Source organism: Electrophorus electricus, chromosome 20 (genome assembly GCF_013358815.1).
Source record: "Electrophorus electricus isolate fEleEle1 chromosome 20, fEleEle1.pri, whole genome shotgun sequence".
NCBI lineage: Eukaryota > Metazoa > Chordata > Actinopteri > Gymnotiformes > Gymnotidae > Electrophorus > Electrophorus electricus.
This window is the reverse complement of record NC_049554.1, coordinates 6,875,167-6,901,955: the sequence shown is the minus strand read 5'-3', so window position 1 is coordinate 6,901,955 and position 26,789 is coordinate 6,875,167. Positions and strand designations below refer to the sequence as shown.

Sequence of the window (26,789 nt, the reverse complement as noted above, 5' to 3'; positions counted from 1 at the left end):
ATAAATAAATAATGCCAGAGCAATAATTTCTAGAGCATGTTGCACTTTTGGAGGTTACACGTAAAACAAGTAAATGAGTGGACAGTACCTTGTGAACAAGAACCTTGAGTGAACAGTTAGTATATGCACTTAAATGCTGAAGTGATTAGTTTGTGTATGTTCAAATGTATTCTGAACACCATCTGAACATCTTTAACATCTTTAGTGATCTGAGTATTCCTGTAATGGCTTTACTGTACTGGTAGAAGATTCCTCCGTGGAAACGTCACCAGATGTCCCTGGAAGGAAAGAAAACAACTAAGAAAAAGCATGTTTGCTGATCACATATTTAAAATTCTCACTTGTGAGGTGGAAATAAACACATTTAGGATTGAGTTCTCTGATTTTGAACTAATTTTGTTTAAAATTATTTGCATGTTATGCTCTGTGGGAGCAAATGCATGAATACACAGTTCTGGAAAATATTAAGCGTGTGTGCGTTCTACACAAGTCTAATTGAAATAATCTAGAACAAATTGAAAAAATGGTGACTTTCAGGTAAAAAGCAGATCCAGTGGACTTGATGATGAGGATGATGATGATCTCACATTCCCTTAACAAGATGTCAGTGCTGTTATGCCACCTGGTCATCCCTCTTCAGGGTTGTTGATGACAGACTGGACAGCTTCTGATGTCTCAGGGCGTCTCAGACTTGTGCTACCTTTGTCTCTTCTGCTAGGTTTCTTTTATGCTAACTATAATAAACACAACCGCTGTGTTAAGTATTGCAGGCGTACGTACGTCCTGTTTCGATTTCTCTCCATCTGAACTTGTTGTCCTCTGTATGGCGTGTCCATGTCAACCTAAAGCTCACAAGCTCCGTAGTGATGTGAAGTAGACTCCACTGTAGGCCCCTGGAGCTCTCCTTCCAGAGGGAACTAAGGAGAAAACACATTTATCACATCTCACCATAAAACACCAGCATGTGTAAATGCATTGTTTATATCAGTCACTGTTTCCAATTCAATTCCTAAAGGCATCTGAATAAAAAAAAAAAGTCAAAATGATCACCAATTCAAAGCGTGTGTGCCGAGGAGCTGGTTTATTTTACAAATTAGACTAAAACCTTTAAACCACACACACACAGCCATGGAACTATATTATATCTCTCTCTCTAATGCACCAAAACAGAATAATTACATGAATTCAAGCTCGTCACTCTGTTGTGCATGGGTACACCCCTTCCTCATTTGCCTTCTTGATCATAATTTGCAAAAAGTCATGTAAACTCAGGTTAACTTTAATTAGATTAATATGTGCACTAAAGTTTGCACTAAAACTTGTACTATGGTGAAGGGAGGATAATTAGCAAAAAAGAACCATTTTAAATGTTTGGACCTTGACGGCGATAAGAATTCTTGTTTTTTGAACTATTAAATCTAATGAAGACATGCCACACCTCAAAAACACAAGGAAGTGTTAGGCACTAAGCAGTTGCTGAGAACCTCCTAGGTAGAGTTTTAAACAGTAACTTGGAATCTTGCCCTGAAAATGGACAAATGTTTAGAACAAGGAGAGTTTTGATGCCCTCTTGTGGCATTTAGAACTCTGCAATACCTTAGTCACTTTGACTTAATTTCTTTCTAGAAAATAACAAAGAACAGAATCAATAATATTAATAATAATAATAATTATTATTATTCTGTGGCCTGAAGCCTGCCCCCAGAGGCCTGCACTCTGTGCCCATATGCCTGCCCACTGCCCCCAGAGTGCTGAACCCAGGAAATCTTCAAATCTTGAATGTCTCCATTTTTACTGGGATGGTAGCATGGCTGATGCACACATTTAACTGTTGACCTCACAGATATTGGTAGAATTTCTTCACTCCAAATATCAGGCTTTGTTTTTATTTGGGAATATTTCTTTTCTGCTGAGGAATGCGTATGAGATGCATAGGTAACTGGATGTTTGGCATAGTGCACTGAATAAAGGCTTCAGTTCTACAAGCGTATGTGTGATATGCCAAAGTAACCTAATTGGCCCTAATGAACCAAAGCATGCTTACTGGTCAGTAACTCCAGAATTTGTTTTCAGTGTATATATTGTGTAATGAAGTGAAAACAAGCATTCTCCTAGAGACCTTCAAAAATCTCTCTGAAATATTTTATTCATAAAAGTATTCAGACCCTTTATTCAGTACCTTGTAGAGGCCCCTCTAGCAGAAATTACAGCTGCACACCTGGATTTGGCTAGTTTATTCCATTCCTTATTCGAGATCCTGTCAAACTCAGTCAGATTGGATGACGAGCATCAGGGAAGTCTCCACAGATGTTTGATGAGGTTTAAGTCTGGGCTTTGGCTGGGCCACTCAAGCGAATTCAGAGATTTGCCCTGTAGGGTTATTTGGGTTAAATGCTCCAGATCATTGTTGAAACGTAAACTGTCCACCCAGACTGAGTGAACATGTGCTCTGGAGGGGTTTTCTGCAAGGATGTTCCTGTATTTAGCTGAATTCATCCCTCAGTTGATAATGGTCTCTGTCTCTGCTGCTGAGAAGCACCTGCCACAACCATATTTCATAGGTTCCACCATTATGTTTCATAGGTTCCAACACCACATTTTACAGGGTCTCATGCTCGAGAGCTTTGTTGAAACCACCGGTCCAATGTCTGTATGTCAGTGGGGAAATCATCTCATGGGAAAAAGTCTGGTTGAAAACACACTGAAAAGGCGTCAGACGAGTGAGAGAGTTGTGTTCATATTCTGCCCATAGGAGGTGCCAGTTGGTTTTTAGACACAAAATTGATGGAGGAACCTTCCTACCTCCTGGCTGACCCGTTCAACCTCACCATTACACTGGGGATGATTAGAAACTGACTCCATACCTGTGACGTGAATTGGGAACCAAGATCAGAAACAATTTTTTTCCAGTAGGCCAGAGATACGAAACACAGCTAAATACAGCTTCAGTGGTTTCTAGGACAGTAGGTAGGTGGGGAAAAGGAATGAGGCAAAACATCTTAGCAAATCTGTCCACCACTATCATCATGACAGTCTACCCCTCGGAAGCAGGCCTGTGATGAAGGCCTGTGGCAGGCCTGTGATGCAGTCCACTGCTATGCAAGTCCAGTGGCGATGTGGTGCAGGCAGGGCCAGCAATTTATCAGCAGAGAGCGTATGAGGGGTATATAACTGGGCACAGACAACACAGGACATGATGTAATCGTGCATGTCATCAGGATGGGAAGGCCACCAAAACGTTTGGGACATCATGCATGTAGTTCGTGTCTGGATGCCAATTACACAGGGTTGTGTGAGCCCATTCCAGAAGTGTTCCTATAAGAGAGGTGGGAACATATTGTTTACCTGGGGGGGCCTTCCTCTGGGCTAGGGTCATCCTGGAGAGCCTCCTCCTGATCTATTTGAAAACCCCAGCATATAGGAGCTAGGAAGCAGCTGTTAGGTAGGATAGACTCTGGATCTTGGTAAGTATCTCCTTTAGCGTGGATGCGAGGTAAAGCATCAGCCTTCTGATTCTTAGAACTTGGTCTGTACTCAGTCATAATTGTAAGTTGCTTTGTATAAAAGCGTCAACTAAATGCCGTAAATGTAAATGGTCTGTAAGAGACTGTGAAACGAAACCAGGAGAAGAACAATCTCCACCTGGCTTCCCTTGTTTTGAGTTGCCAAGCTGACTTGAGGTATTCCAGGTCTTTGTGATCCATATAAACCAAGAACGGGATGCCTAGCTCCCTCCAACCAGTGTCTCCACTGTTCCAGGGCTAGTTTGTCAGCTCTGAGTTTCCTACATTATAATTTCTTTCAGCGGTTTGCAGTTTCCTTTTGCTTCCTAAGACGTGTCAGGACAGCTGTAACATGTTCCACATGCTCTGCTTCTGACTGCGAAAATATAAGGAGGTCGTCAATATAAACAATCAGGAACTTGCCTACCATGTCCCGCAGGATTTCATAAATAAATGCCTGGAAATCCGAGGGGCTACTGAACAGACCATAAGGCATGACTAGGCACTCATAGTGTCCATGTGATGTTATGAACGCTGTCTTCCACTCGTCATGTATGCGTATAAGATTGTAAGAGCTACGCAGGTCTATGGGTCGGAGCAATGAAGGGAAAAGGGTAGGAATACTTCGTCACTTCCAGTAGTCGATGCAGGGTCTTAATCCCCCTCCCCTTTCCTCCATAAAGAAAAATCCAGCAGCTACCAGAGAGGTGGAGGGTTGAATAAAGCTGTGTTGGAGCACCTCAGGAATATAAGCCTCCATGGCGGCCTCCTCTGGATGGGAAAGTGAGTAGCCCTTGGCTCTCTGTGGTAAGGGAAAGGAAGGAGATCCACTGCACAGTTCCAAGGTCGATGGGGCGGACGTTCAGTGGCCTTCATTTTACTAAACACATCTGAGAAGCACTTATATGGGCAGTGGGATGGATTGTGAATATGGGGACTCAGGGCCTTCTACAGTAGTGGAGAGTACCGGCAGGGACATACAGTGTTGGAGACAATGCTTACTCCATGACAGCAGTTCAGCACCGGACCAAGAGATACTAGAGTCATGGGTGGATAACCAGGGAAAGCCCAGTATAATGGAGTCACTGGACATAGGGAGAAGCATGAAGTGAATCAGTTCACTATGAAATAAGGCAACTTTAAGTGTGACTAGAGCAGTTTGATGTTTACCAGCACCTTCACCAATAGGCTGGCGATTAATGGAATTAACATGTAAAGGGGGTTCTAAGGTAAGTGTAGTGATTCCTAGCTGTGCAGCTAACCCAGTATCTAAAAAATTGCCTGCTGCTCCAGAGTCATCAAAAGCAGAGAGAGAAACACAGTTACTATTGTCGGAAAGAACAACAGGAAGTGTAACCTAACAATTGTTAATGTGTAACAGCGAAGACGTGGTTTATGGATGTAGATTTCCTCTCACTTGTTATAAGGGGACGGCTAGGGCATCAATCACAGAATGTGTTTCACATGAAATGATTCCTGGATCTTTCTCATCAGCAGGATGATCGAAAACCACCTTGAAAAGATTGTAGAATCCAGTTTCAGACTGCAATACTGGGTCCTGGCTGTCCCAGAGAGCGGTTCCCCATGCCCCTGCCTCGCCGGTCAACAGTGATAACACGATTTCCGTGTCTCCTCAGTGAAAAATTGTGTAGCATGATGGGGGGGGGGGGGGGTACATGGAAAACTGCAAGAGGAAGTTCTTGCAATGGTCTGGTGAGCCATCATACCTCTGCTGCCCACTAGTATTTGATGTTTGTAATTTAATAATGAACTGCTGCACTAAATATTTAATGATTTTTAGAAGGTAGTTTTCTCTAAGCAGTAATAAATAACTGGCTTTAATCAGATGATGATAGTTAAATTTTCAAGCACCTGTGTCGGTTGATGGGTTCAGGAGGTTCAGGATTGTCTTGGACCAGAGGTATAATGATCTTCTCTGCCATGTCCATTAACAGTGAGAATGTGGGATCCACAATGAAATCAATAAAGCCTGCAAAGACATTAAAAGAAGTAATCTGTTATTAATTAGAATAATATCTCCCACAGGTAATGGACTTGCTGTATTAAACACATTTCTTATAGATTAAATAACCACAATAAACAGTAACTTGGAAAAGTCTGAGGCAACTAAGAAAATTGTGTTGAAATCTATTTATCATTGCAGTAAGTATTTATTTGCTTAAACAAAAAGTGCCACTATAGTCGATTCTAATTTTTCAAAAAAAATTTTCTCTTTTAACTTTTTAAAACCTGTCCAAGTAATTCCACACTGATTCAGTTATGCTGTGGGTTTAGCTGGGTTGTGCCATGTGCTTAGATGGTTTTGGATCTGCTCAATTCAGTAAGTGGATAGTTGTGGGTCTTAAATATTTGTCATTGTGTTTGACAAAGCAGAAATTAGTGTCTAGTCTCTATTCATGTTATATAATTTAACACACATATAAACACTTGCTTTCAGGATAAATAATTTTAATTTAATTTAAATAATAATGTAAGACATCTTAGACTTAACACAAAAGGTAAACTACATTTAAACCACTGGAATCACTCACATTTCTGTCACAGCCTTGCTACATGCCATTCAGCATATTGTAACTTCAGTAACTTAGTGTTGAAATAACTTCCAAGAGTAAATGGAGCTCATAGATTTTACTGTTTATTTGGAATAAAAGCAAATAGGAGAGAAATCTTTTTTTGTGTTAAACACTGAGCACTTTTTGTCTTTTTTTTTCTTTACTCACTCATGATTCATTCATCACTTTTGTTCCAACTCACTAGTTTGATTTCATTATAATGTTGACCCAGTTAGATGATAAATGATAAATTGCTCCTGGGTATATTTTTGACATAGTGACATGCAAATACTTTATAGACTAAGAACGCTGTCCCCTACCAATCTGAGACTGAGCTACTGGGGCAGTGTTTCGGTCACAAAGCGGTGAGATGGTTAAACCCAGTTCTCCTTCCTTATCTCCCTGTAAAAGAGAGACAAACCAGAAATTCATACCTTACTTTAAGTGTTGTCTGGGTAGAGAATTACTGTACAATTCTCTATATAAGCATACATGAAAGTTTGCATGCTTTTCCCATAGTATAATACATAGTCTTATTTTATTCAGGCACCATTTACATAAAACTTAAAGTTCAAAATTTGAAGGCCTCAGTTTAAAGTAAGTATTAAATTAACATGAAATAAACATGAGTTATTGAAAAACTGAAGTTTAGGAGAAAAACCATGCAGATAATTCACTTTATTCAGACCACCAACCCCCCAAAGCCCCCAGGGAGGCATAAATAAGTGAAAAAACAAGTTAACAAAAATATGACAATCAGTAACCCCAAAATAAGAATATGTGCAAAGGAGAGGAAGCTCATGTGTCTGAAAGTGAGGAGGATGGTCCCTCGTTGAGGCTTGGACTTGGACATTTGTAAAGCTGCTTTGTGACAATATTTGTTGTAAAAAGTGCTATAGAAATACATTTGATTTGATTTGAGATTAGTATTGTTAGTTATGTTAAAAGTGCTGGTGCACATTTTGATGAATAAGTCGGCACTGGGTGGAATATTGACATCTTTCTGCCAATTTGCAGATGGGAAATATATTGTGGAGTCAGTGTGATCAAATAATTTATAAAATTCACAAGTGACTTTTTAAAATGAGTTTTTAGAGGCTGCTGGTTTTCGTCTGTGTCCTCCCCTTTCTAATTGTGATCCCGTGTGAAGCTTGTTCCTGCGTCTCTTGTTCGTCTGTCGTTGTTTAGGTATATCCCGGTTGATCTCGTTCCTTGTTCCTAGGTACTTCCTCCCCGTGCTCCGTTTGGTTACCCTCGCTGTCTTTGTTCAGTTCTCTGCTGTTCGCTCGTTCTTCTGTCTCTCTGTGTTTTTGTCTACGCTGCTTTCCCCGTTAATATTTCCTTGTCCGGTATTCTCCCATTGCTTTGCTTCAGTTTGTTTTCCTCTTAATATATACACAAGTGTTATCTGGTTTTCTTTGAGCTATTATTACTTACGTTTTTTGCTTTGGTTGTTGTTTGCCTACCATTTGTAGTCCAGTTCTGTGTTCTTCCTTGCATCTTCTAGTTTAATATCTCTTCGTTGTTCTCCGTTACTGTTTCCTTTACATTTAATTGTCTCGCTCCCTAGTTCTCGTCCTCACCCTGTTAGCCTGTTACTGTTATGTTTGCCTGTTTGTTCTTTGTTCTATTCTGTATTGTTAGTCTGTGTCACTAAACGTGTTTAGTTATTCTATCCCATCCGTCCCTTCTGTTATGGTTTCCCTATGTAATTCAGTTTTGTCTCATGTTCAGGGCTCTGGCACTCTGCAAGTGTGTTCGCTCTCCACCTCCCTCGCGTTACAATTGCATTACCTGAACTTGTTCTACACAAAATAGTTCCAGATTAACCTTTTAGAAATATCAATGAACTGTATCAGAGACACATATTATTATTATTATTAATAATTACAATAATAATTTTAATTTATATAGCACCTTTCCCAAACTGAAGGCTGCAATAACAATACACGTGGAGACAAAACAAACAAAAAACCCCACATTCATTAACACATTAATTAACAACTGTTAACAGAAAAAAAAGGTGATTAAAAATATTGAGAGAAGAAGGTGTGTTTTAAGTAGGGTGTGTTTTAAGTGTGTTTTAAGTAGGTTGTGTTTTAAGTGTGTTTTAAGTAGGGTGTGTTTTAAGTGTGTTTTAAGTAGGGTGTGTTTTAAGCGTGTTTTAAGTGTGTTTTAAGTAGGGTGTGTTTTAAGTAGGGTGTGTTTTAAGCGTGTTTTAAGTAGGGTGTGTTTTAAGCGTGTTTTAAGTGTATTTTAAGTAGGGTGTGTTTTAAGCGTGTTTTAAGTGTATTTTAAGTAGGGTGTGTTTTAAGTGTGTTTTAAGTGTGTTTTAAGTAGGGTGTGTTTTAAGCGTGTTTTAAGTGTGTTTTAAGTGTGTTTTAAGTAGGGATTTGTAAGAGGAAGAGCAAAGACAAAGAAATTGAATGTTCCTTAGTTTTGGAGCCATGGCACTAAAAGATAAAATATTTGCCTCCTACAGAGACCAGCCTGAATCTGGGGGTGGAGAGGAGACCTGCTTCAGAGGACTAAAGTGTACGGGTAGAGCATTACGGGTGTAGGAGTTCAGCATCGGGAGACTCACGTGCACGGGTGGAGCAGTACGAGTGTAGGAGTTCAGCATCGGGAGACTCACGTGCACGGGTGGAGCAGTACGAGTGTAGGAGTTCAGCATCAGAAGACTGAAGTGTATGGGTGGAGCAGTATGAGTGTAGGAGTTCAGCATTAGAAGACTGAAGTGTACGGGTGGAGCAGTACGAGTGTAGGAATTCAGCATCAGAAGACTGAAGTGTATGGGTGGAGCAGTAGGAGTGTAGGAGTTCAGCATCAGAAGACTGAAGTGTATGGGTGGAGCAGTATGAGCGTAGGAGTTCATCATCAGAAGACTGAAGTGTATGGGTGGAGCAGTATGAGCGTAGGAGTTCATCATCAGAAGACTGAAGTGTATGGGTGGAGCAGTATGAGCGTAGGAGTTCATCATCAGAAGACTGAAGTGTATGGGTGGAGCAGTATGAGTGTAGGAGTTCAGCTCAGAAGACTGAAGTGTACGGGTGGAGCAGTACGAGTGTAGGAATTCAGCTCAGAAGACTGAAGTGTATGGGTGGAGCAGTATGAGCGTAGGAGTTCATCATCAGAAGACTGAAGTGTACGGGTGGAGCAGTACGAGTGTAGGAATTCAGCATCAGAAGACTGAAGTGTATGGGTGGGGCAGTATGAGTGTAGGAGTTCAGCTCAGAAGACTGAAGTGTACGGGTGGAGCAGTATGAGTGTAGGAGTTCATCATCAGAAGACTGAAGTGTACGGGTGGAGCAGTACGAGTGTAGGAATTCAGCATCAGAAGACTGAAGTGTATGGGTGGAGCAGTATGAGTGTAGGAGTTCAGCATCAGAAGACTGAAGTGTACGGGTGGAGCAGTACGAGTGTAGGAATTCAGCTAGGTAGGGAAGTGTATTTAATTAGGAAGAGTTTAAATTGAATGCATTCAGGGACAGGGAGCCAGTGTAACTAATAATGGCTTTCTACCAATCACATACAGACCATTCCTTCACTTGACCACTTCCAGCATCCATGACAGCTATGGATGAACCTTGTGCTGTCTGGCAGTCAGAATTATTTAAACTCCCACTTAAACTCCACCCGTTCCACTTCATCTCAATTGAGGAATTCTAGTGGCTGCCTGCATAACACATTCTTAGCTTTGTATTTTTTCTTAGAAATAAAATCAGATCCTCATTCAACGTGTAATTGAAGCCATTGTGAGAATATGTCAGTGAGATTGAATTAAAGCTAATCTCTGTTATAATAGGCACACAGTACTTAACCTGTCTGAAGAGTTCATCTGTAAGTGCTTTGCTCCAGCGTGAGTGCAGCACCCAGGGCTTGGCTGGATGACTGATGTCAGCCGTGTGTAGGAGGAAGGACAGTGCTTTGGCTTTATCAACTCTAGACTCTCACATCCATGCACACAACACACAAACAGACAAAATCAAAAATTTTCAGTAATTCACTAACAATCAGTTTTCACCAACAATCAAGTCAAGTCAAATTTATTTATACAGCGTTCTTACAACAGTTGTTGTCACAAAGCAGTTGTGCTCTCTGTATGACGCTAAAGGTTCTGTTGTAAGATGATATGGAAAGCTAGCCTGGATAATTTTTCTGAGTTGTCTGAACTGCTGTCTCAGAAGAAGTAACATAAGGTAGAGGGACTGCTGTGCCCATGGACCCAGCCTGCTGCCTCCTAGTGCCCAAGCAGCTATACATACCCTGTTGTCAGTGGAAGAGATCCTGTCCTGTGGATTTTTCTGAAGAGGGGGCGTATGTGCCCCTGGGTCTGGCTCTCCCGTGGCCAATCAGTCCTGGCTAGGAGAAGACTGTTGGCCTAAGAGGGTGCCCATGGGTCTCTCTGACTGTGTGTGCTTCTGTCTCCAGTCTCTGGTGTTGCAGACGTCACTGTCTCCTGCCTCCAGCGTGGAAAACCCCACCCTGCCTCTTGTGTCTGGTGTGGAAGACATCACCCTGGCTTTTATTTCCAGAGTGCAAGATGCTGTCCCCAGTCCTACAGATGCCACTCTGTCTGCAGTCTCCGACTATAAGGGCCCTGCCTCCTAGAGGGTGCCATCACCATGCCATGATCCCAGGAGGGGACTGTCGCTGCCCTCCCGCCCCCTACAGGGTGTCGTCTCCATATCCTGCCAGCTGTGCTGTGAGGGATGCCATCCTTGTGTCCTGCGTGGTCCAGGGCACCATCACTCTAGATAGGCTTCTGCCTGTTCCTGCCCTTGCCAACAATCCCATCCCGACTTCCAATCCTGTTCTCATTTTGTTTCCTGTTCCAGGTTCAGCTCCTGCTACAATCCTCCAATTGTAACACCACCCATTTTCCCGTATCACTACAACTCCCAGCAATTCCATTACAACCCAGAAGAACACCAAGCCAATAACTGACAATTCACAAGATCCTCATCACAGACTATTAATTTCAGCTGTATCTTATTTCCTCTGTCTATTTAACCTGCCAGTTCTCATGGTTTTAGAATTGCCATTGTTTTCCATAGTGCTTATCAAGCGTGCTTTCCGATTGTCTGTGTTTAATGCCGACCCTCTTCTGATTACTTTCCTTTGATTTTGCCTTTCCTTGTTTGCCTGGTGTTTTTCTGGCTTTTGATCTGGACTGTTCTTTTACTCTGTTTGTGATGCTCCATGGTTCTGTTTATCCCAAAGTGCTGGTTCTGACCCTTGCTTGTTTTTTGACTACCATATTGGATTATACCGCTCTGAATAAAACCAAGTGTCTGGCTTTATCTGAGACATTACACCAGCATTGATTTCAGTTTCTGACTTTCATTCTGCCGTGTGCTGTTCGGTGCCGTTTCTGCTGTACGCAGCCCCATGGCAGTGCTGCTGCATCCTGCTCTCATGAAATGTTGCCATGTCCTGCTCCCATCAAGGCTCTAATGCTCTGTTGCCTCGTTGCCTTGTTCCCAAGATGCTGCTGATGTGCTTCGGGACCCTCCAGCCCACTGGACTATCTCCACACCATTGGACCATTGCACCGCTGTGCCTCCAGACTCACTTTCTGCCTCGTCATGTAACTTGCTGACTGCCTCTTTTCCCACTCTACTGCTCTTTTCCCAATTTACTCCCACTCTACTCCTCTTTTCCCACTCTACTCCAACTCTACTCCTCATTTTCCACTCTACTCCCACTCTACTCCAACTCTACTCCTCATTTTCCACTCTACTCCCACTCTACTCCAACTCTACTCCTCATTTCCCACTCTACTCCAACTCTACTCCTCATTTCCCACTCTACTCCCACTCTACTCCTCATTTCCCACTCTACTCCAACTCTACCCCTCATTTCCCACTCTACTCCCACTCTACCCCTCATTTCCCACTCTACTCCCACTCTACTCCTCATTTCCCACTCTACTCCAACTTTACTTTTCCATTTTCTATTCTGCTCTACTGGCTCTCTGCTCATCCTGCTTCCACTGCCAGGCTGGCCCCACACTTTTATTTAATCAAAACTGGATTATTGTAATGGTCTTCTAACTGGATTCTCTAAAAAGTTACTAAATAAACTCCAACTCATCCAGAATGCAGTAATGAGAGTTCTGTTCTTTTAGCTCTGCAGTGGCTCCCAGTTCAATTTTTAATTGACTTTAAAATTATCTTATTGGTGTAGAAAGCTGTGAATGCTCTGCTTAAAAAATCCCTCAAATATGAAGGTCCCATGCATTTGGGACTCAGGGACACTCCCAGTTTTTAAACTGAGGTTTAAAACATACTTATTTTCTCAAGCTTTTTGCATGTTTATTTAAACGTTCAGAGCCCCTGGTGGTCACATAGTGGTCACAGTTTTCTAATAGTCTGTTGATTCTACCATCCAGGCACTTCATGCATTCATTCAGGTGTGTGGTGATGTTATGGGTGGAGACCCTCAGGACTGCAGTCCCCCTCTGATCCTCCCTTTTAGTGATGCTGCTGATGCTGCTAACCCTGCTAACGCTGATCACTGGCACATATCTAAGTGTTTATGGACTGTTCATATGTTGCTCATCTTTAGAGATTGAGCTACATTTTTAACACCTATATTAAACACCTGTTCTTCCACCCATGGCGGTTTTCCTTGCCACTGTTGCCTCTGGCTCACCCGTGTATTTGTAAAGCTGCATTTTGACAACACCTGTTGTAAAAGTGCTATATAAATCAATCTGACCTTGACATTAACCAGAAAATGAGATGGACATGAATATTAATATCTCCCCATGTCAGGAATGTATCATACGTAGTTGTAATTGTAGACAGAAATTCAGAAATCATGTTACAAAAGTCCATGTCTGAACACAGAGCAGAGGATTTATAAAATTACCTTTAATCACCTGAGCCTTGGCACTCAACACTGACTGATTCTTGCCTGGTTTATAAATTTGCCTAGATTATACATTTTATTTAGTGTTCTGCACATTTGGCTTTATTTATTCTTTTATTGTTGAGTAGATATCATTTATTTATTAATTTGCTTTTACCGCTCTTGCTGCTGTAAGCTGTGCTTCATTGCTTTGACCTGAAGAATGTGGAATGACATATCTGTTGCCAGCACCATTTCTATAACCAGGGAACGTAGTTCTCTGTTTAAACAAGTAAAAAAATACATTAGCAAGCATAAGTAGCACACAGTGCCAGCAATGGCATTTTGTCCAAAAGCAAGGCTAGTTAGTCACAATATTCTGCCAATAATTCAGCGACCACAACATAAGCAGTCTCGCGTCCCCTAAGGGTACATTTAAAAAAAGAATCTGTAATACACAAGTTTCTTTTAGAAAAATTAGTTTTTAAACTTTTTTTTACACTGAAATGTAAAAAGTACTTATTTATACAATTCAATTTAAATTTCTGCTTTATGAGCATGTGAGTAATGAACACCATAAGGTGTGTCTTTATATTCTTATCATGCTTATCTTAGCCGAGGTGCTTTCAGTTACTTACACCCATTCTTCTCGTGAGAGATTGGTGAAAATATTCATTTGTTCATTTTGTAAGATGCAGAATGTAGAACTGAGGTGGTGGCTTTCCTGGACTGAGCGATCATTGTAGGTTATAGCCAAGTCAGACCTAAAATAAAGATCATTGAAACATTAAATATTCATAGACTATGCAGTAAATATACCCACCACAGAAAATAACATGCTGAAACTTTCAATGGCTTAAAAAAAATCTCTGAGAATCTCGAATCTTAAGATCATTGTTACACACTACAATACTACACTTTCAAACATCCAAAAAATTGAATTAGCACTTCTGTTTTAACAAAAATATTACTTCATCAGGACTGCTGCTCTGACATGACTTAATTAATGACATAATTCAAAACTTATGTGACAGCAAACAAGGATCAAAGCTGTATAATTGAAATGGAAGCTCTGGTTCCTATGGCTACCCACCAGATTATGACCAGTTCATACTGGAGTTGGTACTGCCAAAACATGTTCCTTTGTATGACTTCTGGACAGTAAGTTTCTTAGACAATGTGTGAAAGGCTTGTCATACTTAATAATGAGGGAGGGTAACAAACTACACACTGATGCTCATGACAACTCATTGACTCATTTGATTTTCCAGGTTGCCTGTGAGTAAAGTAAGTGTAATTGACAGACATACCTGGTAAGAATGTGGAAGCTATTGGTATTTCCTGTGTGTTCATTGTCATGAATGGCAGCAGCAAACAATGATGCTAAGACTTCCAGTTCTGTAAGCCAATGCTGTAAACACAAACAAGCTCTGTTTATGCTGTAATGCTCAAGCCAGATTTTCCCCATATATATATATATATATATATATATATATATATATATATATATATATATATATATATATATATCCTGGATATCAATTCTATTTCTAAAGACAAAATCTGATTAGAATTTTAAATATATTTTGAGAGGTCTTGTTTTATTAATGCAGGTGATGTATCAACATATAACAATATATGCCCTAGAATTCTGCTTGGCCTGACTACCAGTCTACTGACAACCTGTCTACCAGTTTATTGACTATGTCTATTTGACTCCCATTCTACTACCAGCCTACTGACCACCAGTACTGCGCACGCATCTGCCCTCGGTCCTTCTCACCTGTTCCCCAGGTGAAAGAGGAAGAGGAAGATAGGCTCACTATCTTCCTCTTCCATGTACCTCACTCCCTCTGTTGCAGTGTCTCTGTAATTCTTGTTTTATACGACTTTATATCCTGCCTCTTGTTTTTCGCATTCAGCCTAGCATGCGTGAGACTGCTTGTCACTCTTTACATCTCTACCTGTCTGATTCTGGGATTGTGTTATAGACTTTTCTGCCTGGATTTGTTAATGAACATTTTGTCCTTTCTAGTGTCAAATCTGTGTTGGAAAATTACAATAAATGTAAAAATTATTACTACTACTTCTACTACTTACTTTTTTGTTTTTACTTTCAGAAATATTTTTATTTCTAAATACTGTACCACAAGGCCAGTGCGCAGAAGCAGGCAGTGCAGTGTCTGTGTTACATCAGCTGCATGTGTCTGGCAGTGGTACGGGTTGTTGTGTTTGTTGTAACCCTGCTCCAGTTCACACAGAAAAGACATCAAACAAGAAATGGGCACCTATGAAACAACACAAATTGACAAAAGATTCACATATGCAAATTTTCATTGCAATCACCCAAAGCATCAGAAAACAAGGGACAGAGGTTTGGTGGGTGTTGGTGGGGTGATATAGGACCAAGCCTCACAATTACAGTCTCTTACAATGAAGTGCTACTTTTTATAAATTGATTCTTCTTGTTCAATGTTTGTCCTAAGGCCATACTCATAGTTCAATGTTTGTCCTGGGGTCATATTCATAGTTCAATGTTTGTTCTAGGGTCATACTCATAGTTCAATGTTTGTTCTAGGATTATACTCATAGTTCAATGTTTGTCCTAGGGTCATACTCATGGTTCAATGTTTGTCCTGGGGTCATATTCATAGTTCAGTGTTTGCTCTAGGGTCATACTCATAGTTCAATGTTTGTCCTGGGGTCATATTCATAGTTTAATGTTTGTCCTAGGGTCATACTCATGGTTCAATGTTTGTCCTGGGGTCATATTCATAGTTTAATGTTTGTCCTGGGGTCATACTCATAGTTCAATGTTTGTCCTAAGGTCATATTCATAGTTCAATGTTTGTCCTAGGGTCATACTCATAGTTCAATGTTTGTTCTAGGATTATACTCATAGTTCAATGTTTGTCCTAGGGTCATACTCATAGTTCAATGTTTGCTCTAGGGCCATACTCATAGTTCAATGTTTGTCCTGGGGTCATATTCATAGTTTAATGTTTGTCCTAGGGTCATACTCATGGTTCAATGTTTGTCCTGGGGTCATATTCATAGTTTAATGTTTGTCCTAGGGTCATACTCATAGTTCAATGTTTGTCCTGGGGTCATATTCATAGTTCAATGTTTGTCCTAGGGTCATACTCATAGTTCAATGTTTGTTCTAGGATTATACTCATAGTTCAATGTTTGTCCTAGGGTCATACTCATGGTTCAATGTTTGTCCTATGGTCATACTCATCCAAAGAGTGGATATACAGCAAAACTACAACCATGTCTTCAAAATTCCAGCTCTAATGGAGGGTACTAAATGTAGTCTAAAACATCTATAAGATAGATCTTTAGTCTGAATTTGCCAGCATTTAATATTATATGATAAAATGTCAGAATGTAATAGCAGACCTTGAATCGACTGTTGAGCTCATATCTGATCATCAGCTCAGTGAAAAGTGTCTTCAAGGCATGACCTGAGCTGCCAACATCTAATGCAAAGACATCAAAATTCCACCGATCCACCTCCTAAGGGCCAAGAGGTCATGCTGGGAAAAAGGCTAGTGCACTATATACAAACATACTGGTTTGGGATAAACTAACAGGTAATCAAAGTAATCGTACCCTTAGACAGTTTACCACTGCCAGAGGCTGGTCTGTCATAGCAGTAGAGGACATCTTGCGGAACATTCTGCAGTAATGAGATTTACATGAATTGTAAAAATGGAAAGAACAGATGAAAGAGCCGATGAAAGAACAGATGAAAGAATAGATGAAAAAATAGATGAAGGAATAGACAAAAGTGCAAATGCTGTAATGAATGTAATTAATTTCTGTCAGCTTTAGTTTTTAGAATTTGTGACTTGTAATATAGCTAACCCTAACTCTTATGTAATATAGCTAGCCCTAACTCTTATGTAATATAGCTAGCCCTAACTCTTATGTAATATAGCTAGCCCAAACTCTTATGTAATATAGCTAGCCCTAACACTTATGTAATATAGCTAGCCCTAACTCTTATGTAATATAGCTAGCCCTAACTCTTATGTAATATAGCTAACCCTAACTCTTATGTAATATAGCTAACCCTAACTCTTATGTAATATAGCTAACCCTAACGCTTATGTAATATAGCTAACCCTAACTCTTATGTAATATAGCTAACCCTAACGCTTATGTAATATAGCTAGCCCTAACTCTTATGTAATATAGCTAACCCTAACTCTTATGTAATATAGCTAACCCTAACTCTTATGTAATATAGCTAACCCTAACGCTTATGTAATATAGCTAACCCTAACTCTTATGTAATATAGCTAACCCTAACGCTTATGTAATATAGCTAGCCCTAACGCTTATGTAATATAGCTAGCCCTAACTGTTATGTAATATAGCTAGCCCTAACGCTTATGTAATATAGCTAGCCCTAACTGTTATGTAATATAGCTAGCCCTAACTCTTATGTAATATAGCTAGCCCTAACTGTTATGTAATATAGCTAACCCTAACTCTTATGTAATATAGCTAGCCCTAACTCTTATGTAATATAGCTAGCCCAAACTCTTATGTAATATAGCTAACCCTAACTCTTATGTAATATAGCTAGCCCTAACTCTTATGTAATATAGCTAGCCCAAACTCTTATGTAATATAGCTAGCCCAAACTCTTATGTAATATAGCTAACCCTAACTCTTATGTAATATAGCTAACCCTAACTCTTATGTAATATAGCTAGCCCTAACGCTTATGTAATATAGCTAGCCCTAACTGTTATGTAATATAGCTAGCCCTAACGCTTATGTAATATAGCTAGCCCTAACTGTTATGTAATATAGCTAGCCCTAACTCTTATGTAATATAGCTAACCCTAACTCTTATGTAATATAGCTAGCCCTAACTCTTATGTAATATAGCTAGCCCAAACTCTTATGTAATATAGCTAACCCTAACTCTTATGTAATATAGCTAGCCCTAACTCTTATGTAATATAGCTAACCCTAACTCTTATGTAATATAGCTAGCCCTAACTCTTATGTAATATAGCTAGCCCAAACTCTTATGTAATATAGCTAGCCCAAACTCTTATGTAATATAGCTAACCCTAACTCTTATGTAATATAGCTAACCCTAACTCTTATGTAATATAGCTAGCCCAAACTCTTATGTAATATAGCTAGCCCTAACGCTTATGTAATATAGCTAGCCCTAAGTCTTATGTAATATAGCTAGCCCTAACTCTTATGTAATATAGCTAATACAAACTGAGCATAAGGTGCTGCTCACACCTCTCTACAAATATTCCAGCTTGAACAGCATGGACAATACTGCGGAAACTTGGTTTGTAGTCTGGGTAACGGAGGGGTCTGCGTGCTTGCTGCATGAATGTGGAGGCCAGCCAGTTATGGACCTCTTTGGGCACACTATCTGGTCTCAGCTCCTGGAGCTGATCTTCCATGTCCAGGGACTGCCTGTCACACAGAGTTTAATTCTGTAAGCATGAGTGAGCATGTAGTGCATGGTCACAGACACATATTTTAAGTATTTAGAAAATGAAAGAAAGGGTTTTTTGGAGCTCTACTGACTGGTTTCCATTCATTATGAATGTGATAATGGAATGCATTATAATAACCCAGTTGATTCTGTGAATGGATATAAAAGCACCTTACCTTGTTTCGTCACGGTAAAGAGCCTCCAGTAAAGAAGCAGTGTACTCTAAATTCTTCTTAAACTGCTCATAATCCACATTACTCTCGTCAATATCTCTAATCATGCACTTCAGCCTGGAAAATAAGTGTCAGTTTAACCACAAAATCAAGCAGATTAACAGAAGGATGGGACAGTTCTTTTTGTTGCCTAGTAACTGCACTGGTGTATAATATACCAATAAAACATCAAATTATAAAAAGATAACTTTAAAATGTGCTTTATTATGAGTTCTACTGTATTTTGTAAATAGTGGAAAGTTTACACTAGCTCTGTCAGGCTATGTAAAACCTCTGACATGTTCTCTGCTGAATTAACTGTGTAGGAAACAACTCTGAAACCAATTAATCTAAATACCAGACTGTTGCAGGAGGGTTGGCAGTTAGGAAACATTATTAGTGGAAGATTTCCACTGAGAAAGAAGTGCCTCCTGTCCACACACTTTTGGTTCATTGAAATAAAAAATAATTGTGATCTTATTACTTTTATTGTACATTATTCTTATTTTCTATTTTCCTTTACACAAATTTGCACCAGTTATCTAGGATGTAAAATGCTGTTTCCTAAACTAACCCTAATTAACTCTAAGCCTAGAATAACCATAACCCTAACTAACCAGAAACCCTAACTAACCCTAATCCTAGCCCTAGACTAATCCTAAACCTAACCCTAAACCTAGAATTTCATCAAGTTGTTCAAGGTCATGACAAAAAAAGACAAATGACAAATCTTACAATTCAGTGCCACAATTCAGTGGTACAAGATTACTCGGAATAAAATGTAAAAGTAGCATACTAGGTCGTATTACAATCGGTGTTAGAAAACACAAACCTAAAACCATGTCCATAAAGTTCAGAACTGATTATTAGTCAGCCACTGACCAGCCACTGACCATTGGCCAATTTGCATGTCATTCATTACATCACTAAAAGGCACTTCAGTTACTGTCACAAAATATAGGAAATATGAGCTCCATTCTAAAGTTTACAATACACAGAGATACAAAACACAGAGATATTCATGCAGCCATACATGCTGTCAAAAGTCATTTATGACATTTTTACATCTGCTTATACATCTGCAGGTCTGAAAGACACTAATTATGTCAACAAGCCATAAACACTACATCAATTGAAGAAAGGGTGTGTTGCACCAAACAAGACATAAGCTGACAAAAGACAATTCTATCAATAGGTACAAAAGCATAACTGAGGGGACAGCACAGGGCAGCTAATCATGGCACCACAAGATCAAGCGCTAAGCACTAGGCCGATAGAAGCAGGGCTGTATCACACCCAACAAGACCCAACATGCAGACTGTGCAAAAGAGCCTCTGAGACAATCCAGCACCTAATAGCAGGATGCAGGATGCTGGATGGAAAACAAACACTGAGAGACACAGCCAAGCGATGGGGATCATATACAGGATCATATGCAAGACAGAAGCTGGACAGTCCCAAAACCAAATAGTAGGAACCACAGAGAGTGGTGGAGAGAAACAAAGCTAAGATCCAGTGGGACTTCCAGATCCAGAAAGATGAACAAGTAATGGTCAACCAGCCAGACATTGTGATGGTAAGAGCAGAAGTAATAGAAAAACAAGGGGAAGAAAGAGGAAACAGAGAGCATGTGGAAGGATAAAAGTAAAGGTTGTCCAGTGGTGAGAGGTGCTTGGAGCTACAGATTCAAAGAATGACACCAATGATCTCAGTTCACAACTGTGCAATCGTAGAAACAGCAAAATACTGTGGCACTTGCTCAAACTCAAAATAGTGTGGCACACCGTTAAACTCAAAATACTGTGCTGCACCCTCAAACTCAAAATACTGTGGCGCACCCTCAAACTCAAAATAGTGTGGCGCACCCTCAAACTCAAAATAGTGTGGCACACGCTCAAACTCAAAATAGTGTGGCGCACCCTCAAACTCAAAATAGTGTGGCGCACCCTCAAACTCAAAATAGTGTGGCGCACCCTCAAACTCAAAATACTGTGGCGCACCCTCAAACTCAAAATAGTGTGGCACACGCTCAAACTCAAAATAGTGTGGCGCACCCTCAAACTCAAAATAGTGTGGCGCACCCTCAAACTCAAAATAGTGTGGCACACCCTCAAACTCAAAATACTGTGGCGCACCCTCAAACTCAAAATAGTGTAGCACACGCGCAAACTCAAAATAGTGTGGCACACCCCCAAACTCTAAATACTGTGGCACACCCTCAAACTCAAAATACTGTGGCACACGCTCAAACTCAAAATACTGTGGCACACCGTCAAACTCAAAATACTGTGGCACACCGTCAAACTCAAAATACTGTGACACACCCTCAAACTCAAAATAGTGTGGCACACGCTCAAACTCAAAATACTGTGGCGCACCCTCAAACTCAAAATAGTGTGGCGCACCCTCAAACTCAAAATACTGTGGCGCACCCTCAAACTCAAAATACTGTGGCACACCCTCAAACTAAAAATACTGTGGCGCACCCTCAAACTCAAAATACTGTGGCACACCCCCAAACTCTAAATACTGTGGCACACCCTCAAACTCAAAATACTGTGGCACACCCTCAGACTCAAAGTACTGTGGCGCACCCTCAAACTCTAAATACTGTGGCGCACCCTCAAACTCAAAATACTGTGGCACACGCTCAAATTCAAAATACTGTGGCACACCGTCAAACTCAAAATACTGTGGCACACCGTCAAACTCAAAATACTGTGACGCACCCTCAAACTCAAAATAGTGTGGCACACGCTCAAACTCAAAATACTGTGGCGCACCCTCAAACTCAAAATAGTGCGGCGCACCCTCAAACTCAAAATAGTGTGGCACACCCTCAAACTCAAAATACTGTGGCACACCCTCAAACTCAAAATACTGTGGCGCACCCTCAAACTCAAAATACTGTGGCACACATTCAAACTCAAAATACTGTGGCGCACCCTCAAACTCAAAATAGTGTGGCGCGCCCTCAAACTCAAAATAGTGTGGCGCGCCCTCAAACTCAAAATAGTGTGGCGCACCCTCAAACTCAAAATACTGTGGCGCACCCTCAAACTCAAAATACTGCGGCACACCCTCAAACTCTAAATAGTGTGACATACCCTCAAACTAAAAATACTGTGGCGCGCCCTCAAACTAAAAATACTGCGGCACACCCTCAAACTCTAAATAGTGTGACATACCCTCAAACTAAAAATACTGTGGCGCGCCCTCAAACTAAAAATACTGTGGCGCGCCCTCAAACTCAAAATAGTGTGGCGCACCCTCAAACTCAAAATAGTGTGGCGCACCCTCAAACTCAAAATAGTGTGGCGCACCCTCAAACTCAAAATAGTGTGGCACACGCGCAAACTCAAAATAGTGTGGCACACGCGCAAACTCTAAATACTGCGGCGCACCCTCAAACACCAGTGCTTCTGGTAGAAGGCCGAGTGTGTAAAAAGATTTTTAAAAAGATACGACACCCACTGCAAGGCTGTAAGCTGTTCTCCAAAAATAAAACAAACAAAAAAACAAACTACTAGATTAACCTTCTTTGTTTTTGTTATAATGGATATATATGAATTAATATAATTATCACGCATGTATTTTCCTTAAATGCATCTGACCATAAAATTAGCAGAACCAAATGATTGCACATTTCTTCTCTTAAAAGGAATAGCTAAGTAGTTATCAAGAAATAATTCAATTTTAACATATATTCATAAAGTCATCCTTAGTCACTGTATTAGATATACCTACTTTGTACCTGGGCACTTTATTTGATGCACCAATCTCATAGATGGGATTGCCCTTTTATGTACAGCACTGTGTCTTGGTGTGACAGTTTATGCTTTATTGCCATAGAAAAGTAAGTCAAAACAGTAATAATAAAATAAAGAAGCGGAAGAATTTGCTCACTTGTTTTTAACAAGCTAGGTAAAACTGAAGTGAGAGAAGTCTCCTTTTATTCACAAAGTCAAGCTGCTAAATAACAAAACAACAAATCCTTTTTTCCCCCCACAGCCTTCATATTTAGCAAGGATTGCAATAGTTCTGGAAATGTTATAGAATTACAAATTATTGGATTAAAGTAGTATAGTGAGTCAAACTGGAACTGATCATGATTTAAAACATTTTAGCCTGAGAAAATGCTAATCTGTGACCACTTGCAGAAAAAAACAGATTTAGAGTATCCTTTCATGTGAAAACAACCCATTTTACAAGCAATACAATAACATTAATACTAGCCAGAAGATAATTATATAAAACCTACAACAACATAGCAAAACAGCCTGTATGTGGTTTCCCCAGTGTGAAAGTTATTAAAGTAATGAAATGAAAACATGTTAGTCCCCAGACTCAGAAACCATGTCAGAAGTAGCACATTCCTTACCTGGAGAGAGGGGTTTGGAGGTGTTTCTGTTTTACTTTGATTAGCTCAGCCATTTGGACGAAAAATGACCAAAATCCCCGTATAATGACTACAAATACATTACAAAGAGAAACAAATGTGTGTGGGGAAAAGGTAAGGAATGATAGAAGTGAGAGTTAGGGGAGAAAGAAAAAAAACCAAAAGCAATTATTAAGGCGAAAGCCCCCCCCCAGAAATAGAGTATGCAGAAGTCCTATGTCCCAAGACTAAGCTAAGTCTCCGAAGGTCCATCCCACAGGAGGGCTCTCTAGGCTGCAATAGGTCCAGGGTGTGACTAAAGGCAAAGAAGTATCAGCACATAAAAATGGCTGGATCTAACTAAATAGATCATGGCTGCAGCTAGCCTAGAACAATCAATAAGAGTTAGTTGTCTAGTTTCATTTATTTTTTAAGGATTTCCCTGAATAAGGCAATACATTCTCCAAGCCATCAAGAAAGACAAACTGGCAAACATCTTGTATTTATTACAGGAAGAGTACAGGGTCTTCATGCTGAATATGCTGGTACAGTAATTGTTTTGGTAAAGCAAATCACTGCATTGCTGGCTGTCACATATGCTGACATAAAAGACCTTATTTAGAGGTATCTGTCAGGCAGGCTTGCAGTGGGAAACAGCCAACATGTTTGTTCTGCTTAGCTCCCATGCTCCCATGTGCAGCTCACAGCACCAACAGCACCAGGGAGTGAAAACATTTACTGGGCCGGAATACTTCAGAATACTTCAGAATCAGTAGAGCTTGTTTTAAGTGCAGCGCTCTTTGCATTGAACTAAAGACAATTTCAACATTTGCAATATTATCTAAACATAAACAATGGGGGCTATAAGGCTATGCTTAGTTGGATAAAAAAGTTTTAAATTGAGTTTGTTTTTCTTGTTATACAATTTTTCTAAAGGTTTTGGAGGTTTTTTTTTGGCTAAAATGACTGTATCTGTATTTATATATGCATGTGATTCAAATAATGTAAAACATTAGGTTAATAAAAGCATCTTTACTGTTTGGGGCTTAAAAATCAGACACGCATATTCTCAGGCTTACTCATTTCTCACACCAGTATATACTAACAAACTGAATAGATATCACTTCAAAAAGATCTTACAGCATGATGGTGGATTTCCATGTATCCATGCTGATATCCAGGTTTAGAGTTTTTCCATGTGTTGGTGTCATTATTCCTCTCCGTGTGTCTGCCTACACTGTACCTCTCTCTGGTCACACCTTATTTTCCATGCGTCATCATTAGCGCCTCTGGAGAGAGCCTTGTGAACAAGGGCAAACTGGAATATTTAAGTTCCGCTTGAGGGCCTCAGAGCACACAATGCCAATTATAACAGATTACTAAACATACAGAACAGTATACAGGCAAACTAATGTAAAATTCTGCTTATATACTGTATAAGCATGTATTAAAGGCAATATGTGCATTTTTCTTTTAATGCATAATGGTAGCCTAGTGGATAGAGCTTTCGATCAGAAGGTTGTGAGTTCAAATCCTGGCTTCATAGAGCCACTGTTGCTTTGAGCAAGGACCTTAACTCTCTCAGCTCCAGTGGCTGACCCTGTGCTCTGATATGTGGAAAGAAGCAGTTAATTGTACTGTACACTTATATGTATATATTACATAAAGACATTCCATCTGGCTTACACCATCTTCTTCTAGCTCTGTCCTTTACACTATATCACTATAGTGTTTAACCATGCCTAATAATCTATCCACTCTTTCTGCCAAGGTACATTTTCTCATGGTATCATGACGTTACTCAGATTTGGTCCGTCTCAGCTGCAGTGGCTCCTCCCACTCTGAGCCCTTCCCTGCTGTGGCTCCTCCCACTCCGAGCCCTTTCCTGCTGTGGCTCCTCCCACCTCCACTCCAGTCTCTCACCTCTGCTGGTACACAACCCCACCAAAGAGAAGGCTCTCTGCTGAGTGGGCAGCTGTTCATGGGCCATAGTGGGCACCATGCAGGGAAGAGTTGCGCTCTTGTGGATTTTGCTGCTGGCCCGAGTGCCGAAGGGCGCGGAGCAGGACGCACAGTCTCCCTTGACAATGTGACACATTTAATGACATTAAACATGTACAGCGAGGGTAGCACTCACACATAACACTGACGGAAAACATGACTGTACACTTAATGTTAAACATAGAACACCGATACATTAATATACCATTACACAAAACAACGTTTTGGATTGACGCAGACATAGCAACAATGACCAACAAAGGAAGCACACACAGACAGGGCTTTAAATAGACACATCAACACTTGACAAAGCCTGTACACATGTGTGCAATCCCAGGGGGGCGTGGTTACAAAACAGATAAACAGATATGTGGATCCCCCGCACGTGGCCGGCCGTACCATGTCGCCTATGAGGGATGAGCAGTCCGTGACAGATTGAGATCAGTGTTGTCATTTCTGGGATATATTGGATCCAATTTTCCATCTTATAGGTCAAGGGGCACCGAGTGACTTTATCGCCACTGTACCTCAAGGTGTTCCAGGTCGTCCAGGTATGTTATATGATCCTATAAAACTTCAGTTCCCACTCTCTTGATCCGTTTTCATCTATTTGGCATTCTTATATATATATATATATATGTATTTATATACATAAATCCTGGTCAGGTAGATCAGAGAGTAAATTTTCACAGTAATTATATTCTGCCTGTGTACTGTTTTCCTGTTTTATGTATTACAAGTCAGTAACATATATTTCACATGAAAACAGGGGCAATGGTTCCAGAGAGGTTTGGATGAACCACTTCAGAGAACATATCAGTCAGCTTTATCCCCGGATCAAGATGTGAAAGGGAGGGAGGGAGGGAGATGGAGAGAGAGAAAGAGAGAGAGAGAGAGAGAGAGAGAAAGAGAGAGAGAGAGAGAAAGAGAGAGAGAGAGAGAGAGAGGCAGGAAGGCGACAGCTGTACCTCCGATGTTTTCTATGTGCATTCACGTTCTAACACATCGCTCTGGAAAAGCCTGGTTATGAAGTGCAGTTATTATAACCACCACACGGTGGAGCCATTTCCCCTTGGCATCTGCGGTTCAGTGCGACTGTTCTTCCGTGTAGCATTGGTGAGAATTTTTCTTGTAGTCCGGCACCACCCGCCTGCACGAATGATCCAAAGTCTCAAAGGCCCTGAACGCCATCTGTCTCATTACCAAACATTTCAATATAAATAGTAATGTTCTAAATTCTACTTTCAATTATTAGAACATTAAAATTTTAAGCTATTATTGTAGTTCCCTGTTTAATCAAGTCTATCCGAACGTCAGACTGTGACCATGAAGCTAGCTGAGTGTTTCACAGGTGAATTAGTAAAAGAGATTTAAATGCAGACACAACACTGACAGCAGCAGAGGGTGAAAACACGATTGTTAAAAAACTAATTAAACAAATGATTTGTGACTGTAGTTGTGAGCTTTTGATTGGATGCTGGTGTCCGTCCTGATTCTGTGGCTACGTTTGTTCGCTCCGCCCCATGTACATTTACTTCTCCATGATGAAGCATGCTGACCATTCAACTGATCTGTAATGTCTAGCGACAAGACTTATTTTGTAGGTTCAATATTTAAGGTGTGAGCAGAGAAAGCATAGACTTTTACTGGTAGAGGTTTTTTGTTTTGTTTAGTTTTTGTGGTCATAGGTCTTGCTAAACACGAGCCTCCTACTTAAAACACATGTTAGGATCATTGGTCATTCGTTGTTCTCCAACCTTATTAACTGTATGAATATTATTAAAC

At 40.3% G+C, this 26,789-nt stretch overlaps 1 protein-coding gene across 1 annotated transcript; it reads right to left on the bottom strand.

The window, feature by feature from the left end:
- On the bottom strand, nucleotides 1-23,059 carry LOC113581429 (calcium/calmodulin-dependent 3',5'-cyclic nucleotide phosphodiesterase 1B-like). Its single transcript, XM_027016565.2, has 14 exons — nucleotides 23,007-23,059; nucleotides 18,590-18,703; nucleotides 18,209-18,391; nucleotides 16,547-16,613; nucleotides 16,334-16,450; nucleotides 15,079-15,219; nucleotides 14,242-14,342; nucleotides 13,570-13,695; nucleotides 13,110-13,211; nucleotides 9,898-10,018; nucleotides 6,397-6,478; nucleotides 5,376-5,493; nucleotides 781-917; nucleotides 1-278 (listed from the first exon to the last, which is right to left on the bottom strand). The coding sequence occupies exons 1-14, from the start codon at nucleotides 23,057-23,059 to the stop codon at nucleotides 202-204; spliced, it is 1,539 nt and encodes a 512-aa protein (XP_026872366.1). The 3' UTR covers nucleotides 1-201.
- Between the last annotated feature and the right edge of the window lie 3,730 nt (nucleotides 23,060-26,789).